Source organism: Lolium perenne, chromosome 5, assembly GCF_019359855.2.
Source record: "Lolium perenne isolate Kyuss_39 chromosome 5, Kyuss_2.0, whole genome shotgun sequence".
Lineage (NCBI taxonomy): Eukaryota > Viridiplantae > Streptophyta > Magnoliopsida > Poales > Poaceae > Lolium > Lolium perenne.
The window spans coordinates 234,986,000-235,005,088 of record NC_067248.2 but is presented as its reverse complement, the minus strand read 5'-3'; the positions used below and the strand labels follow the sequence as shown (position 1 = coordinate 235,005,088).

The 19,089-nt window shown below is 44.6% G+C and overlaps 2 protein-coding genes across 3 annotated transcripts; one reads left to right on the top strand and one right to left on the bottom strand.

Annotated features, from left to right (window-relative positions):
• The first annotated feature begins 3,484 nt into the window (after nucleotides 1-3,484).
• On the top strand, nucleotides 3,485-12,728 carry LOC127302298 (uncharacterized). Of its 2 annotated transcripts, XM_051332712.1 has the most exons (11): nucleotides 3,485-3,682; nucleotides 5,298-5,799; nucleotides 6,005-6,092; nucleotides 7,007-7,245; nucleotides 7,688-8,053; nucleotides 8,134-8,207; nucleotides 8,846-9,019; nucleotides 9,109-11,188; nucleotides 11,276-11,377; nucleotides 11,711-11,820; nucleotides 11,957-12,728. In XM_051332712.1, exons 2-6 carry the CDS (start codon nucleotides 5,443-5,445, stop codon nucleotides 8,179-8,181), a joined length of 1,098 nt encoding a protein of 365 aa, XP_051188672.1. In that variant the 5' UTR covers nucleotides 3,485-3,682; nucleotides 5,298-5,442; the 3' UTR covers nucleotides 8,182-8,207; nucleotides 8,846-9,019; nucleotides 9,109-11,188; nucleotides 11,276-11,377; nucleotides 11,711-11,820; nucleotides 11,957-12,728. The 2 variants fall into 2 exon arrangements, with proteins under 2 accessions (XP_051188672.1, XP_051188671.1); XM_051332711.1 differs by having other exon boundaries at nucleotides 8,846-11,188.
• Nucleotides 12,729-13,737: 1,009 nt separating this feature from the next.
• LOC127302297 (uncharacterized) lies at nucleotides 13,738-17,686 on the bottom strand. Its single transcript, XM_051332706.2, has 3 exons — nucleotides 15,944-17,686; nucleotides 15,613-15,856; nucleotides 13,738-14,259 (listed from the first exon to the last, which is right to left on the bottom strand). The coding sequence occupies exons 1-3, from the start codon at nucleotides 17,543-17,545 to the stop codon at nucleotides 13,928-13,930; spliced, it is 2,178 nt and encodes a 725-aa protein (XP_051188666.1). The 5' UTR covers nucleotides 17,546-17,686; the 3' UTR covers nucleotides 13,738-13,927.
• Nucleotides 17,687-19,089: the final 1,403 nt, after the last annotated feature.

Genomic DNA, 19,089 nt, shown 5'->3' with positions numbered 1-19,089 from the left:
CAGGACACACAGTATGTTAAGCTTAACCGCCAACAGACACACGATGATCACAGACTTTGTTTTTAAAGTTTTTTTTTAACGGGTAAGGCCCCGAAGGGCCTGGAAGCTATATTAGTCAAACGGCAGGTACAAAGTTGCATTGAGGCCCCTAGCTAAACAGATAACTAGAGATAAGGCCTCAATTTTTACAAACAGGACCCTAAACAAAAAAGTGAAAAAGCGATCAAGTCCTCGGTCCTCTCCGCCGCATCTGAGGCAACTCCAGCTCCGGGCACCCGCGCCGCCGCCGGGGATTAGACCACTTGGAGCAGCGTCGGCGATACTTCCCGTCATGGAGTTGATGAAGTTCCTCTCGAAGAGGAAAAGCAGCCGCAGCTCCAAACGCCACAAATAACTCCGGCGCACAGTCGCCGGTGTTGATGAGCTCCAAAAGTGGACACAGCTTCCAGATCGCGCGCATCGACGTGCTCGCGACCCCCACACGAAGCCGGAGAACCAGGATCTGCAAATCCCTCTCCTCTCTCCCGTCTATCACCACGACCACAAGGGGAGAGAAGAGGACTCTGCAGATCGAAGAAATCCCGGGATCCGCGGTCGAGCTTTATTGAAGAGGTTGCCGGAGAAGTGTTGCAGATCGCCGTCTCTGCCCGCCGGAGCTTCGCAGACCACCACACCTCCACCACGCCGCTTCCGGAACTGCTCACCGGTTCCAGATGCATCCACCTCGACGGCATAAGGCCAAACTGGCACGAGGGCTAACTACTACTACTACTAGTATATACAGAGGAGACCCGGCCTCCCCTCCCCCACCATCTCCGGCCGGCGAGGCCGCCGGGAAGGGAGGGGAGAGGAGCCGGAGGGGAGCAGGCGACTCTCAAGGTGGGAGGAGGAGAGAGGGACGGGAGAAAGAAGGGACTCTCGGGAGGCGGGTATCAGTTCGTGTATTTTCACCAAGTCTCACTTGTTTTTAATTTAGCCGTATGCATTCAGTAGAGATGTCCCACGTTTGTGTAAGCCAGCCGTATGATTTCAGCAAGCATCACAGGCAGTTTATCTATGCAACAAGCATTACTCAGTTGTTTTCAGTAGTACATAATCCAACATTGCATTCAAACATATATATGACCATACGCACCAACAACACACAATATGATATCAATTATATTGATTACATAGTTCATCCACCACACATACAAGCATTTGGACATGGTAACACTACTAGCTATACAACGGATATACTAAGTAGATAATTATAAGTCTTCTTGGTTTCGTTTTTGTCCCTTCAGAGTTGTTCATTTCGTCAAGTGAAGCACAGTGGTGAACTTTCTCAAGTGAAATGCAATTCCTAACCATCAAGGGGTTGTTGAATATCAATATCATCCATGTAGAAGTATAAAAACACAGAAAAGCTAGAAACAAATGGGCGCAACTCAAATGATTAGTGAACTTACCCATAAATCCGCATGCAACTGCATGAACCATCGCGAGCTACAGTGCGATGCGGACTAGCAAGGCAAAACCATGAAAGGAACATATGGTTCAAGGATAGTCTATGGACCAATCCTCCAATCAAACCTCAATACACACATTGGTCCATAGGATTATCCTCAATTACCAAAACAAACATGAGGGACTCCATGCTCTTTCAATGTGGGCTCCTATTTCCTGCTCCTTGCAGGTGTGAGCGGGGCGTCGCCTGCAATGCTTCCATCGTCATGCTCGGCGCGGAATGCGACCCAGCAACGTGTACATCTTTTCCCCCTTTTTTGTTTATACTTCAACTAGAAATATGTCTAGGTTATTTTTTTGAAATTATAAAAAATGTTAAAATTTGAAAATTATTGAATTAAAAAATGTTTAATCTGGAAAGTTTAAATTTGAAAAAATTTAGATTGAAAATGTTCATATTTATTAAATGTTGAAATTCAAAAAATTCAAATGTGAAAAAAGTTCAAAAAATAAAAAACTTTCAAATTACATTTGTTAATAAATAAATAAATAATATGTTCAAAAAAGAATACCAGAAGAAACCGAAGGAAAACAAGAAAAACCAAAGGAACCAGACAAGACCGGAAAAAACCCCGTGAAAAGCTGAAAAAACCACATAAAGAAAAAAATCAAAATCATCTCATGGCCGCTCATAGGTATATATAATACCCTATATAACATTTGTCTCTTCTATATTATTTTCATATTTTCTCATTTTCTATTGAATGAATTGGATTCTAAAATCATTGCTTAAATCGGAAACCCGCCTTTGATGCAACATTTCTTGTTTCCAAAAGATCTCGGATGGCCTAACACGTGTTCTCTTGAGGTGGTGCAGATCATCAGGGCCGCAACGAGCGGCGAATAGGTTTATAGAGTTAGAGCATCTCTAACAGAGCCCGTAAATCCCGTCGGAACTGAACTTTTCCGGCGAATTTACGGGTTTGGGCCTAAACGTGCGCAGAAAAGACACCGAATACATGGGCCGGCCCGAATCGGGAGTACAGGGGCATGGGAAACTCCCCGCACAGCTCCTCTCCCGCCGCCGCCGCCTGCCTCCGCTCCGACGAGAGATTCCGGCCTCTCCGACGCCGCTCCGCCGCTTGGGCCAGCACCCCTCCGTCCGGAATTGCGCGTGCAAGACGCGTAGGTAGGGGAGGTGGCCGATCCGGCGTCGGAAGGTCAACTCGGCGTCCGCCGGGTGTACGGGCATCGCCGGAGCGCGCCAGACGTAGGCGCTCCGACGGCGCGTGGAAGCGGGCCGGCCGGAAGTGGCCGAAGATGATGGCGTACCTGCAAGCGCGCGCGGAGGAGGCGCCGGAAGGAGAAGCGGAGGCGCCCGCTATCGGCGCGTGCAGCCCGCCGCTACCGGCGCTGCCCCCGCGCGGCGACGACGACGACGACGATGTCCGGCTGCCTCTAGCCTGCGGGAGCACCTCCGAGGCGGCGGTCGTCGAGGTGGCGGCGGTCGCCGTCGCCTAGGAAGAGCCGGCGACTAAAAACCCTCCGCCGGCGACATTAAGCACCCCGGTGACAGTATAGTCACTCCAGGGACTAAATGAAGTCTAAATTAGGCCCTCGGTCCAATATGCATGTATTTTGCCCTAGTATTGTAAATTATGAGCGAATTTAGCTTGATCCGATGCGAGTTTCGATTTCCCGCGACGTTTGATTTCAGCGAGTTCGGTTCACGTTTTCGGTTTCTGTTCTTCACCGTTGCTAAATCCGTTAGTAATTTGTTTTTCGGGAGACTGAACTCATTTTATTCGATTCCGGGAAATAGGTGCTCTGTTAGAAGATGCTCTTTTATCTGATTTTCCAGATTCGCGCGCGCGTGGGACCAAAATTTCGCCGTGCTTCGATAGCTGGGCTTGAATCAAAACGCTAGCCCATGTCACTAGCCAACATAAAAGTTTTGGTATGGCAACGGCTGGCCAGTGGCCACAATCCAAACAGCCCCTATATGACCCACAAAACCCTGAGCCCATCCCTCGAAAAAGCCTAACCCAAAAAAAAAAAATCAGTGCCATCCTCCGTGTGTGCGCGCTATTCATTCTGGATCTCCGAGCTCGCAGCACAGGTGACTCGTTGGAGGCGTTTCCTCCATTTTGCTCGCGGGGAGGCAAACGTCGGCGGGGAAGAGAGTTGCGGCGCAGCGGACCCTCTCTACAGGGGAGGAGGCGACGGGCACACGGTGAGATCCTCCGTTCCCAGATTGGCAGATTTGTTGGTGTAGATGCAGGAACCCAATCTTGAGGGGAGGAGTTGGGCGTGGGCTCGGGCTGATTTGGGGCTTCTGCGTTCTGCTGTGGTGTGCGTCTGGGGGGTTGGGGGGCGGGGGGCTTCTGCAGCGAGCCAGAGAATCCAGCCCCGAGCGTCCCAAACTGAATCCGGATGGGGAATTCACGCGCGGGTGAAGGGGCTGGGGCTTCTTCTTTTTATGGTCTGTACTTGATTTCATGCCAAAAAAATATCAAGTTGGCTCATCTGTCCTTTCATCATAGTCTAAGGTCTAGAGTTTTGCCTGGGGTTAGGGTTTCTGTCTTGGGTGTGTGAGTGGTTTCCCACGACAACAGGCAAGAGGACACATTCGTGATCGTGTAGAATGTTTGCCAAACTTTATAACCGAGTATCAGTAAGAACATTACTGTGGCCAGATGTCATATTCCTTGTCAATTGCCATCTATCAGCAAATTTGTTAACAAGATTTATATATATTTCTTATGTCCCGATTCAGTGATCCAATTTGCCTTGCGAAATTCCATATCACATACCATTTGGAAACTTGCATTTGATTGCATGAACAAGTTTTGTGTGGCAACCATCAGAGATGGGGTCTGATGCTGATACATTATCAGATCTGATAGGAGCCTACTTATGCAAACCCATAGGGGACATCTATAATCACTTTAGCTAGTGCCTGACTGCCGTACTCCCAACTTGCCTGTCATTCTGTCAATGTGGACTAGTGCCTATGAATTGCCTAACAGCGTTGTCAAATTGTCTATTTTTTATGTGAAAATTCCTGCAACATATTATATGCACTGGTGCACTGCCCAACCGTACTTGTATTTTGCCTACGAGTGTTGTTAAGTTGTCTATAACACATTATGCATACTTGCACCGACAAACTTGCTTTCTAGTGCAACTGGCAGACAAATTTTAGTCTCCTAGCCTAACGTTTTCTCTTCTATTCCCCATTGGTTGGTCCCTTGTATTTGCATCATAAAATGAGAATCACCCTGTGATGAAACGGCTGGTATTGGTTGTATTAAGAGAGCACCATATCTAGAGAATTATGATGCTTTTTTTTGCTAATAATGGCAAACTGGACCAGAAATTGCTTTCTCTTGTCAATTGAACGTTAACTATGTTTTTTTTTTTTTTTTGATCTGGAAGCTCACTTTCATTCAACCAGATAGCACAGCAAGATCGCTGGCACGTTAACTATGTTGCTGCTATGTATCCTGTTTATAACATTTGTGGAAGTAGCTTTTATTGTAAGCTTTTGTCTCGGTTCTCTGATTTATGTGCATTCTGGTGGTTCTTGAACCTGTAATGCTGTACATCGATTTTTTATATGGGCAACATACCTGTGTTATAAAGTTTAGGCAGAAGTAGTAGATATGAGGAATTGAGGACAATATTTTGTGATGAGTTGATTCTTTAAGGGTATGTAAAATCCAAGGAATCAGCTGTCCTTTTTTATCTGTGAATCATACCAGATGTTTTGTTTCTTCACTGTTGTGACTGGGTGAAGTGGTCCAGAAGAAGGATAAATTTTATACCCGTTTTTTTGTCCCATGCAGGAACGAGCAAGGGAATCACAATATAGGGACGTGGGACTGAGGCTGCATCGCTTCCTTTGTATCCCTCTGACAACACCTTGCCCAGCATCCCATCTCAGCCTCTCCGGCAACCCAACAGCGGCGGCGAATAGGCGGTTCCCGCCACATGGGTCGCCAGTCCAGGAAGCTTGCAAAGAGAAGGGCGGATGCTGAGGCCGAGGCAGCAGCGGCTCCTCCGGCTACGTCGACATCACATAGTCCTCCGGCCAAAAAGCAGAAGCTAAGTAGCGGGCTAAATAACTGGGAGGCGGAGAAACTTTTTGGCGAGATCACGAGTAAGTTGAAGAATTACCCGCGTGTTTCCCAACCTCTCCCCCGCAGGCTAAAGATTGGTACCAGAAGCCTCAAGGACAAAGATCCCTCGTTGTTGACGTGGACGTGCAATAAGTGCAGAAGGATCAATTATCCCAGGCGCTACCTGCTGACCGATCTACCAGTAATACAATGTGAATGCGGTGAAGAGGTAAACAAACAGTATCACTATTTTTTTCATGCTCCTAATAAACCTGCAATACATACTTTTTGTTGGTTCACATAGTGTTCTATATATATCGTGGAAGAATTTTGGAAGCAACATGCGAAGACGTCGCTGTTGAAAGTAATAGAAGTTTTATAACGTTTTATTGTTGTGAAGAACTATGATTCTAACCTTTCATTTACTATTTCAGGCTGATATTGAATTTGACTTCTCCATGGCTAATATTGAAGTCAACGGAGAGTGCCCAATTGGCAATGTAAAAAATCAACAAAAAGAACGTATGGCCACGTATAGCGATTTCTCTCAGTTCTCATTATTGTAATTTATTTGATAGAAATCCCTCTTTGTTTCCTCTCTCACACACAGTTAACCAACTAGATAGAATTATAGTGCTGTTGACAACTGCAGCTAATACACTGACTGCAGCTTGCTGTTACTTGCTAAGCTGCCTACAAAGCTAGTGTTCACACCTCACGTAGGTGCTATGTAGGAAGACAAAACAAACTTCAATTCTTCAGACTTGGTGGCTAAGACTTATCTGTCAATCATGCTCGAAGTCTTAGCACTAAACACCTAATATTTAGTCATCCTGATCCTGCCGCGTACCTCCTGGAATGTAGTTGACCGACCCAGGTTCGAACACCCTGTACGCCTTCGAGCCTGTCTCTTAATGAATGCAATGCACCCAAAAGTGCGGATGAAGCTCACAGATGGCTTGTTGTCATGCCAAGCTTTGTACGACTGTCTTGTCACCGAGCATCTAGGTTTGCTATGAGACCGCCTCACCCCAGAATTCTGCAGGCACACTGTGTTGCTTGAGCAGGCTGCGAGCCATCGCCACAATGGTCTGGTACCAATTGATAGAAATCCCTCTATGTTCTCTCTCTCTCTCTCTCTCACACACACACAGGCAATCAAGTAGATAGAGTTATGGTTTTTCTGACAACTGCAGCTAATAAACTCCCTCCATTATTTTCTGACAACTGCAGCTAATGAGAGAGATAGATAGAGAGAGAGAGAGATAGAGGTTTATTTTAGGTCCTGACAGCCTGCAGCTTGCTATTACTTCCTAAGCTGCCTACAAAATATAGCTACTGTTGACACCTCACGGAAGGCAAACAAGCTTTGATTCTTCAGACTTGGTGCCTAAGACTTATCTATCAATGTTTAATGCTCGTTTAACTTTGTGCAGCTAAGTGTACTGTCTATTCAACGGCTTCTAATATTGAGGCTACTCTGCGAATGAGGCAGATACTTTCTGGGCAAAAACTTGAAGATAATAAACCAGTGATAAATATTAATCAGCTTGTTGATCATTACGAGTTCCTGAGAATTAATTATGGAATTAACCAAAAACCCGAAGATCAATGGAATTATAAGACAATCCGGTCTTTGTTTATTGCACTTGGACTTTTTGGAGCTGTAACTGAGGTAACTTAAAGTTACTCATTATCCATAAAGTACATATATTCAATTGATGTGAACTTTTTATTATCGTGACATCTCCATTCTATCTATGCCATTATGTCTCTTTCTTAACTAGGTAGAGCACAATTTTGCCCCGAGAATTGCTTTTTGATGATAACTTTCATGTTTTACAGTTGTGAAAAACATCTTACACAACTAATTAGTACCTAGGTTTGGATCTTCTTCAGCAAATTCACAAATTTAATGTCTATTTTGTCTTTTTTTTGAATGGTAAGCAGCATCAAGACTGTAAAAATAGTAGTATGCAGTAGCTAGTGGTATGATTTTATGAAGAGGAAAACAGGCAGCTTTGGATATCTTTTCTCCTAATTCAGTTATCCATGTTCTTAACTGATCAATATGACATTTAGGACAGATTTAATACCGCTTCTTCCTTCCATTTTAGGAGCCCAGTGTGCACGAGCTTGGTGACTATGTGAGAGTCAACAAGAATTTCTATGACATCTGCCGGGTTTTGGCAGATGGACATCCTCTCACAACTGGGATTGTCCCTGGGAAAAAATTTCGGCATTTAAAGCCAGGTCAAATATACAAGGCACCCAAGAAAGAGAAGTTCACTGCAAATAAAAAAGACACTGGTCATGCTATATTGTTAATTGGAGCTGGAAGGAGGAGAAAAACAAATTACTACCACTTCTTAAATTCATGGGGGGAAAACTTCTGTTTAACTGATGATGGAAAGGGTGGCTTTGGGATGGTACGGGCAAGTGACATTACACTTAGGCCATTGAAATTCATCCGCTATAAAGAAGTAAGCACTGTGTAAATTATTTTTACTTAGCTGTTATCCTGTTATCCCTTTGGTACATTTTTGATCTTGTATTTTCTTAGGAAGTGGTACATCATCAAAGCCTTGCGTCAACCTATAAGGCCCAGTAAATGAAATGCCGCCAGCAAGCCATGAGGTGAGCACTTTTGGTTACCATCATTATTAATTAAGCTCAGTATCGTCTTTACAAAGAGTCGATGCTGTTACAGTAATGTGGTGTTGTGATAGCCATGTGTCATATCCTCGGTGCTGTGGAATCGCCATGGGCCACCTTAGGCCATTTCCAACGCTGCCTTTTTTCTTTTTCCTGCTATGTGATATGCGCTCTGTTCTGCCCAGACTCCCTATCGTTGTTACAAAGAGTCGATGCTGTTACAGTAATATAGTGCTGTGATAGAAATAGCCATGCGTCATATCCTCGGTGCCGTGGAATCGCCATGGGCCACCTTAGGCCATTTCCAACGCTGCCTTTTTCCCCTGCTTTGTTGCCTACGGGGCTTTGTGCCTTAGTTTATTTCAGGGCATAGGATAATGATGTAATATGGGGTTATTTGTGGTTTAATAGTGTGTGAGGGTAGTATTGGCATTTCACCTAGGATGTCATCTTGAAGTTGGCTATGTCTTTATAAGGCTACCATTTTATCATGTTGCAATGAATCAAGAAATGTAAATCTAAATTTTATCTTGCCTTTATTTCCAGTTCTTCAACTACTGCAGTTTACCTTCAATTTCTATAGTGCAATTTACCTAGTTTATATCTCAATTCTTTCTCAGATTGTTGTTCATGCTGAGCCCAGCTAGTCAGATCCAGATGGGATGACAATTGGTATCCGAGCGATCAATGCTCGGACCAAATTTTTTCTCCCCGGCGGCTTCTTCCAATGGCGATCCTGCCCCTTCCCCTTCTCGACCACCGCACCAGCGTCTGCTACCTTCCTCTGCTCCAGCGTATGCCCCCTCCACCTTCCCCTCTGCCGCCACCTACCACCACCCTTTCCCTGTCTTTGCTGAGCCACCTCCTCTTCTACTGTGTCCAGTCTGTTCCCCTCCGTATCCTGTTGCCCGACGAGCGAGGCGACCCCAGTCCCCACAAATGTTGAGCCAAATTGGCCTCCTTTCCAGCATCCACAGTCCGACGCCGCCCTCCCTCTGTCTACCAATGCCACCTCGTCTGTTGCGTCTACACCAGGCCTCTTCTCAGGTGCCACCTCGTCCACTGTGTCCAGCACAGGTCTCTTCCCTGGTCCAGCCTCGCTTGGATCAACATCGCATGTGCATGTGTTCGGCAACACTGTCGTCTCATCTGCAGCTACCACTGCTCCTAAAACCACCATCAGCAGAAGCGCAGGCTCGCCCGGAAGCTGCCGTCAGTGAGGATATACCTCGTGTGGTCCTCAACGTCAAGCGACGATTGGATGAGCATCAAGCTAAATCACAGCGTTCGTTTGATTCGCTGCAAGGTGAGCTCTCCAAACTGAAGGACAGGCTATCTTCTCTGACCACTTCCAAGGTACCTTTGTCCGCGTCAAACACCACTACTGCCCCGACACCATCGGTTGGTTTGACATCATCATCCGGAAGCACGACGATGGCTGCATCAGCTCCCTCAATGTTCTGTGCAGCAGCAAGCTTGTCAGTGAGCTCTTGTAGCTCCCATATTGGTGCATCAACTACTGCATGTGTCACTCCACATGTGTACGGTGAAATCCCAGAACAATATGGTTTTCACAATCTCAATCGCCAAAATGTGTTCCTAGCAGATGGTACTGAGCATAGCTACTATGTGCTACGGGGAGATTCTTCAGCTGAGCAGGTTACTCCACCAATGTTGCCTTCAGTAGCGGAAAATGTTGGTACCACGCCTCAGCCGTCTGTAGCAGCACAAGCAGCAGGTCTGGCTCCAGTTCCTTGTTCTAAAGCCAACAATAGAGTTGGTTATTAATCACTGTCTGTTCACATGCTGCAACTGCCAACGACTGCGCCAGATACCTCCAGTGTGTGCAAGGAAATGCCTGTATATGATATTTATGAAGAAGACAATTCTTGTCTAAATTGCATGGATGAACAGCTTGCCAAGCCTTTCCACAAGGCATCCGAGAATGCATTCATTGAACAGCTTCTCACGTGTTTCAGCAAGGCACTGAAAACTGGGCAAACCAGTGGTTGTTTGTACTACACTATTGATGTGTTGGATTATGCTCTTTAGCAGCAGCAAGATGATGAGATGGCATTAGCAACCAGGTCCAGTTTACGAATGCTGCTGCAAAATTGCAGTGCACATATGTCTACAATCCTGAGATGGTATATGTATTTTCTGTGAATTTTGGTGCAAGAGGCAACCCCATTTTTGCTTCCGTTATCATGCATGTGCTACTTCATTGGTTTGGGATGGACAAAAGTGAATGCAGCAGCTGTACTTGTTCTAGCTGTTCCATGTTCTAAAGGCAAGCATCATTTGTTCCTGTCAAACGGTGGCAATAGCAGGACAAATCATTTATTTTCTAAGCTATTCATGCAATCCCTATGGGCAACACCAGCAGTGTAAGTGTCAAAACAGAAGCATGCTGTGGATTTTCTTTCAATGGTTGAGATGTTGCTGAACGGGGGTGACTTCAAAGATGGACATCTAGCATACATGCCTCAGGGTACTAGTGTTAGTTCTTCAGAATTAGCATTCCCAGTTAATGCTGATGCTTATGTATCAAGATACATCAAGTTCATACAACATCTGTCTGTTAGAAGTTTCAGATATGCTGGCTCAGGTTATATAGGTTTCAGTGATTGTGAATGGCTGCCATTCTTCACTGAAAACGTCTGCGTATACTGGGAATCGGACATTGTGCCACATCAAGTTCAATTCTTGCACCAAGTCAGATATCATGCTTCTTATGCGTGGGACCCTGGTACTATGTTACTGCAGTACAGGTCCATCTGGTTGTTACTGCTCACAGAAGAAAAGGAAAAGGTTACACTGGCATTTCTAAACATTGGATTTTCTGGTTGAATGCTATGCACTATCGCCATATTTTTCAGAAATGCAAGGCAATGAGTTCTCAGTTTTATTGGCACAAAAGCATCAATTTCAATGGAATAATTTGTTAATAAGTACTTTTGAAGGTTTGATATCTAATAAAATGCTGGTATAATAATAAGTTGTTAGTACTAAGCTGTCCTGTTTTACTACCACATTTCTTATTCTTGAAGGCCTTGCGTGGATTGCAAACATTGGCTGGGAAAGTTCATGCATTGCAGCAACATAATCTAGAAGGTGAACGCTGGGTCTTGAGTAATCTTTGGGAGCTGGTGGTAAGATTTCCTTAGATCTAATTAGGATATATTGCTGTTGATACTTGGCTTCAACTCACCTCATTTTGACAAGGCACAAAATAAGACTCATCTACTGTGCTGAACTTATTTCAAACTTACAATCTGTTCAGACATAGATGATTTTACATTGATTCATGTGGTGACATTGCTGGCCTCTCGGGCCTCTGTCAATTCATAAGACACTGTCATTCCATTGTTTTAATTTCCTGTTTTGTTTATATCATCTTCCGATAATGTTCATGATTGTGTCTTTTGTGCTTTTGAAGTACTACTTCTATTCCTGCTTCTGCTTACTTAAATTATTTATCTCAGGTGTTCTTCATGATTTTGAGCTGAAGATTGGGTAGGGTAAATCTTTTGCTATTCCATCACAAGGGCTGCCTGATCCTCCTCCCAGACGTTTGGCACTCAGAAATAAGGAGGTTCCTTTCTTCATCCAAACATTTCAATGTGCAGCTAACTCGTATAATCTGTTTGAAATTTTAAGCGGAAGGCAGATTTTTGGTACTTCCCTGTGAGTTGTCATTGCTGACCTTTTCATTTTTGTATGCCGTATAGGGTGGTACTATCATATCTGGTCATGGAGGTACACCTGTTGCAGATGTTACACCACAAACCTCAGAGCTGGTTGATAAGAAACCGGAGCAATTCAGTGCATGCAGCACTGACTGGTGGTGCATGGAATTCAGAGAAAGACCCCGAGGTGGATTCCTTCCTCTGGCCGGCTTCGAGGAGCAGCAGCTACACAGCAAGCTCTACCTGCAGGTGGCTTTGTCAGGGCAGTATCAGATTTGCACCTATGAATTGCATCTGGAAGTCAGGAGCACCTCTGGAGTGTAAAGTTTTCCTATGGCTTGCGGTGCAACATCGTGTTTGGACCTCTGATAGATGGCATAGGTATGGCCTGCAAGACAGCATGTCAGCCTGCTTCACGTGTTTACAGGGGGAGGATACAATTGTGCATGTGTTGGTTCCTCGTGTAAACACGAGGGAGGTCTTGTATGGTTGCCTATGGGCAGCAGGAGTGAGCACAGCAGCGCCCGTGGTGACGGACAGCATCGAGGATTGGTGGCCTAGATCGCATGTGCTGTTCAACAGGAGGAGCAAGATTCCTTGGCATGTCTTCCAACAAATTGCTGGCCGCAGTCGTGGTGAGTTAGCATGCTGGATGAGTTCAGTTTATGGCGTAGGGCAGGTGAAGGAGGGTGCAACCTTGCAGCGAGAGAGTAGTCGATAGGTTGGGTGTGTGGTGTTCGCTGAAACCCTGTTTGCAGGCGTTCTCAGGTTCTTGTAAATAACATTCTATCTTCTATAAAAATACCTTTTTTTTCGTGTGTGGCTCTTCTCCATCTTTGATATGTGTTTTGTTGCTTCACTTAATAGTTCGTTCATCTGATTACAATGAGCAATACTATAGCTGTCAACTTAACTATGTATATTTTGCAGAAAGAACATTGGAGCGAAAATAATGTTCAACAAAACATGTTGGAGGTTCATCAAAATTTAGATGCATCTAAACATTAAATAATAGCTAGATACATCTAAATTTTAACAAATCTTAGACATGTTTCATGGAACAGAGATCTAAATTTTAACAAATCTTAGACATGTTTCATGGAACGGAGGGAGAGCTATGTTGCACATGCTTCTTCCGGCAAGTGGCATCGCGTCCTTAAGGAAGCGGTAACTGGATAAAGATTATGAGCACAATCGCAGCAGAGAAAAAAAATACTCCATGATTGTAATGATGTTGAGAGTGACATGGTTCCATTCGGCATAGTACGCAGATCGCACCGAGGAGTACCACTTGGTGATGTGCCATGCTATGAAATCTTCATCCATATTCTCATTCAGAGGAATTTTAAGGATGCTGGACATATCCATAGGATTAAAATTATCACGGTGTGACCTTCTGGTTCTTCATGGATAGAGTGATTGCTGAACTAGAAGGGATGTTTTTCTGTGCAGTCTCAGCTGCGTGATTCATTTCGACTAATGCTAGTTCGGTGAAGTATAGTTCCGCTGGTGTGGTCTAGAGGTTAGCTCCTTTTCAGGTTTCTTTTCTTATTCTCCTCTTCTTTCTTGTGTCTTATGCAGTGTTCGACCTAGTTTAAGAAGTTGACTTTAGTCAAAATATATACGGCAAATAAATAAGAGCATAGGGAGTACAGTAGTACATACGATCATTAGTTCCTTGCACATTCTGAAACAATTTCAATACATTCTACTTCTCTGAATAGTCAAAAAGGATTATACTGTAATGGAAGAACCTAAACATCTCTGTGAAGAAACAAAGTCGTCATAAATATTACTAATACAATTCTTGAAATGCAACTAAGTAACAGAACCAGATAAATAAATATAATTACAAGATCTACAAGCATCCAACATAAGTGTCCTGTAAACTAGTAGTGACCAGGAAAAAGAACCATCAGGCGTATATGGTCCAAAAAACTTCAAGATCCATACATAATATTATTGGAAAAAAAACCTTCACGCATAATAAAAGGCAAACAGCACAAGAAACAGTTAACTATTAACAAAGAGACCCTTATTGTAAGCCTTTAACTCTTGCGTCTTCTTTTCTAACCAAGAGAAAACTTCCTCTTCATCCCTATCCCGCTCCATCTTGTTAATGGATACAGCGAAGTCACCATCCCATGCAGAATCAAAATAGACACAGTCATCTTCCATTGTATCTATAAACAGAGTCCCGTACTTCCCTTGACTAATAAGTTCTTCGTTGGACACTGGATTTTTTCCACTAGCCATATCCTCGAATTCCGTGCAGCGCCCATGGTATGTTTCTGAAGGTGGATGGATAATCTTGATCCCTTCGCACTCACAGTGAAAGCAGCGGCCTTTTCTCAAAAGCAAAACAAAAGATATCATGTCAACTTAACATGTATAACACTTCAATACTGATGAGTAATTATAACAATAAAAAAACATCAACTGCACAAATGTTCATATTAGGACATGACAGTACGCAACCATCGCCAGTCATATAGGAATCTCTGATTTGTGCAGGATCAAGAACCACTTAGGACAGAGAGCATGTATGCATAATACATTAATCATTAAGAGTGGCATATAGCATTGCATATGGCATACTACTGAAGTAGCAAGAATGAGGTCATGAGGGTAATCAGTCAGTATTTCTATCTGTGTTCCCTTGGGGATGCAGAGACACAGGTAGGACTATTGCTGTTGCTCCTTTGATAGGGATATACCTAATATGATTACATGATGATAGCCAGAACATCACTTAGTGTTGACCGGTATGCATCCAAATTTTCGCATCCTTGGCACATTTCAGATACGCAGCAACACGTGTCAGACATACTTCCAATAATCCTCTTAACGAATCAGCCAGGAGGATACAAGGAATTGGGCTGGAGCAGTTCAGATACCAGCCAGGTTTGCGAGCAATGCGAAGAATCAGGAAGAGGTGGATGGTGAGAGGCGAAGGAGATAGAACTAGAACAGAGAGGGACATGAGAATGGAGATTGCACATCAAACAGCCTCCTGCACCTTGAGTAGCTTGAGGTGATTTTGCTTTCCTGCATCTCATTCCTAGCTAAGCATCTGACTGCAGTGATCACAACAAACTGGAAAGATCCCTGTTTAGATTAGAGAGGATGGCAAAAGGGACAGGAGGTGATGGTAAACTGGCAATTGGCTGGGCAATTAGAACACAAGCTATGTTGGTGGTAATACCCGTGTTATCGATAAATCAACAATCATGTAACTACATTATACAAATAATATTGCAGACTAGTTTTTTTCTGATAAAAAGGTGTAATCTATTTTTTTCATCATCACTATAGTAAACTTAACAAGTGAACTCCCTGAAAATACACCCATGTCAGATGTCAAGAAACTTTATCCTACATATATGGGACATTTGTCAAAAGATCAACATAATTTGCGACAGTACGTTCACAACAAACTCCTTCACAGCATCTATCAAACTGATTCTAGTATGATTATGGGCAACAAGATTCACATACTGTGGAATAAGTATGGATTGTCTAGGTATCTGTCACCGATCTTTGGATGCTAATCAGGGACATAACAAGTCAAATACATTTGTTCGGATTTTCTGTATTCTGTAGCAGGTAAGCATCCTTTCAAAGGATTATGATAAATAAGCTAGTAGCCATGTGAGGAAGAATGATATATCTAGATCTGAATTTAAGAGAGAGCATACCAGCATCTTTTGATGGCTCTAATATAGGGCAGCACAAAGATGCCATGTCTTCATCAATGTTGCTACACTCAATGAAGAAGAGTGTGGGAACTGCATCAGCATCAGCAATCTGTGAACCTTTTCGTTTTGCCAAGATGTTCACGTGAGAAAATGGGTATTTGTAGTCGCCCGGGATGTAGCATATACCATGCTCAGGTATTTCAGCGTTTACATCACAGATAACATGAAGTTCATATTCCTGTCCCTATATTCAGATAAGGACAAAATCAGCAGAGGTATTATCAGAGGTACTGCTAAGAGAACAAGTAACAGGACCAAAAAATAAACTCACCACTCGTTGTGCATATCTGAGCAATGCAGCTTTAACCCTTTTGACAATTGCACTCTGGAAAGCCTTAAATTTCATACGTTTGCCTGCGATAATATTGGAGGCGTGCATGTTCAAATCTGGAACCAGCTTCGGAGATTTACTAGGCGGAAACTTTTGTGATAAAGTTTCAGATATGGCACAAACATCACTGGAGGAGAGCATCCGGTTAACCTTAAGCGTTGAACGCAGGGTTTCTCCCATCACTGGCATTACTGTTGTTGCAAATTCTACTAACTTGGTGGGGCTGGGATGACATGCTGCAAGAGAGGCGTCATCAAAGGCCTCAGACTGAGAAAAGGGGAATCGCTGATCATGACCATCTTCTTTTGCCCTCATAATGACCATATCAAGTTGGACATTGTTGATAAGCAGGTACCTCATAGCTTGATATGTAGAAAGGGCAGGAAAGAGGGCACAGACATAGGCAACAAGACCTTCGAGGGAGAGGCACTCGATACGCGCAAGCTTCTTTGTGGAGATCATTTGGACCTCGAACTCTCGCTCAGCAGGAAACACGGTGTCATACCAAATGGTGCTGAGGATTATGTTGGTGACGGGATCAAAAGGCCCGTAGCAGTGGCCAGCCTTGAGGAGGCCACGGTGGTGGCGCGAACACAATTCATGCCTTGGAATGCGGGAAATCGCCTTGAGGTACAGCACATGGATTTTATCCAGGAGCAATAGCTTGAGAGAATAGGCCAGCCCAGCTGGTACGACTGTAGTCTTCTTTTTCCTGCATCGTTGCATCCTTGAGATGGCATGCTGCATAGGCCTCCGTGGATCGTCATCTATCATATCATTGGTTAAGGTGAATAGCTCAGAGAGTCTCTTTATAGTGGAATGGCCGATGCAGCCCTTGGTCGGCAGAAGGTTGGAGACCTCGTCCACATGGGAAGCCAGCAAAAGCGATGTACACACAAATGCAGGGACCCCGGGATGCATTGCGGAGGTGGCAGCACAGCCGAGAGCGATTTTGGCCGTCATGTCGTGGATGGTGAAGGTGTATGTGGAACAATAATCCTCCTCGATGAGATGCACGGCAACTAGAAGGTCTGCCTTTGACAGACGCAAATAGCGCAGGGCGTCCTGGATTGTGAGGTAGCGGAAGTAGGAGGTGAGGAATGTGGCGAGACCGCGTAATGACCGTACCGCGATGCCAGCGTCCTCCGACTTGGATCGATTGGGTGCCATGGAGAAGTCTTTGCTCGACTCTATGATCTGGGAGATGGTCTTGTACCTGGTCCGTCGGTTCTCAGCTTCGATAGTGCTCTTCTTGGTGCTGCTGGTGGCCCGTCGTGGTCTCTTCCCCTTCTTCCCTTTGCCAAGCTCGTGGGAGACGGTGCTGGAGATGATGTTGGACACAGGGTCGAGGAAGCCGAAGCAGAAGCCGGCCTCGAGGAGGCTCGGGATCAGCTCCGGCGGGAGTCGATCGAGCGCCTTCTTGTAGTAATCGTGGATGTGATCCAGCGCAACGGACTTGTTGTGTTGGATGCCTTCCGGTCTTCGATCCATGTGGTCGAGACCATCGACAATCATGCGACGGACGCGGCGTTCGCCGGCCATAGCCCCTTCTCCTTCTCTCTCTCACTCTCACTCTCTAGGGGAGCGACGGCGGCGGCGCGGCGCGGTTCAGATTGGGAAGAAGCAGAAGCAGGACGTCTAGGGTTTCCCGGAACTCTTTCCTTTTTAATCGTTTTTTCTTCTTTATTGAAAATCTTCTCTTTACGGTGCCCAGCGAGTCGCTTCTTGGTTTGTTCAGCGCTCGCCTCCCATCCCGCAGCTGGTCCTGCGACATATTACTCCAATCCAAATTAACTATGGCACAACAAGATGTTGACTGAATCTGTTTATATTCAACTTTTTTTTAGAGCAACCACATATTTTATTAATTGAAAATCAAGTTACATGAAAACGCACATGGAAACTAAAATACAAACAGAAATAAAATGATTATCCTGAATTTACAGATAAAATCATAAAAGATCAAAAAATACAAAGTGATCCCTAGAGTTTCCTGCAACCACCGTAGCCAGCCGCCGCCGAGGCGGACAAAAGAACAGATGTCGAGTCTCCACCATCGCAAGATCCAAAAAAGCACCATCGCCAATAAGGCTTTGTGAATCGATGAACAGGCCTGCTGCAAGCAGCGAGACACATATCGTTGTGTCACGTCGACCGGGGGATGTCCCCGTGCTGTCTTGGACCAAGATACGCCGCCTCTTATCGACGAAGTCGGAGAAGAACAACATATCCATCACCTCCGGACCAATATCTTCGCTCCAGAAGAACCACCTTGCCTCGACAGCCAGTGTCCTCGCGAATAACAAGATCTCGCAAGATCTGAAGAACGACGAGAAGACCGAACTGACGATCTGAAGGACCGATCAACATATGTTGCCATCAACTCCGAGACACCGCCTAAAAGGTCATCGCCGGTGTGGGAGTAAAGTTGATGAAGATTTATTAACCCAGACGCCGCTCCCACTACCCAACGACGCACCACGGCAAACAAAACCTAACCCTAACTACTAGACATAATGGAGGAACAAGGTACCCCTCCCTCCTGCCGCCGCCGGAGCGGCAAGCGGAGAAAAAGGGGACCAAGGCGAACGCCCTGGCCGGTGGAGTGGATTGGGAGGAGTTGAAGCCACCCCCTGTGGGACGGAGGAAGAGGCAAAACTCCTGTTTAGATTCAACTTGAGACAACTAATTTAAATCAGATATATCCGTTTTAAAAAAATTAGCTGCTCGCACCCGCGTTGTTGCAGATGATGATATAAAATGATGACAACACAACAATATATATTTGGGCACTGTTGACGCTCATGAACAGTGCCTATGAACAGTGTAACTTTTTATTTTTATTTTTTTGACTACTTTTTCAACATTTTGTCTGTAATTTTTTTTAACTTTTTGATGATAATTTTTGTAATAGTCTATCGGTTGAATTATTCTAATGTAATTTAATTACCCGTTGGTAATTCTTTACCTGCGCATAATCCTTCAGCGATAATTTAATTCACTGCTTTCACTAGTTTACAGTAATTTTCTGTGGAACGGTAACTATCTATACTTTTCTCGAAAGAAATTTCTCAGCATAAATCTTG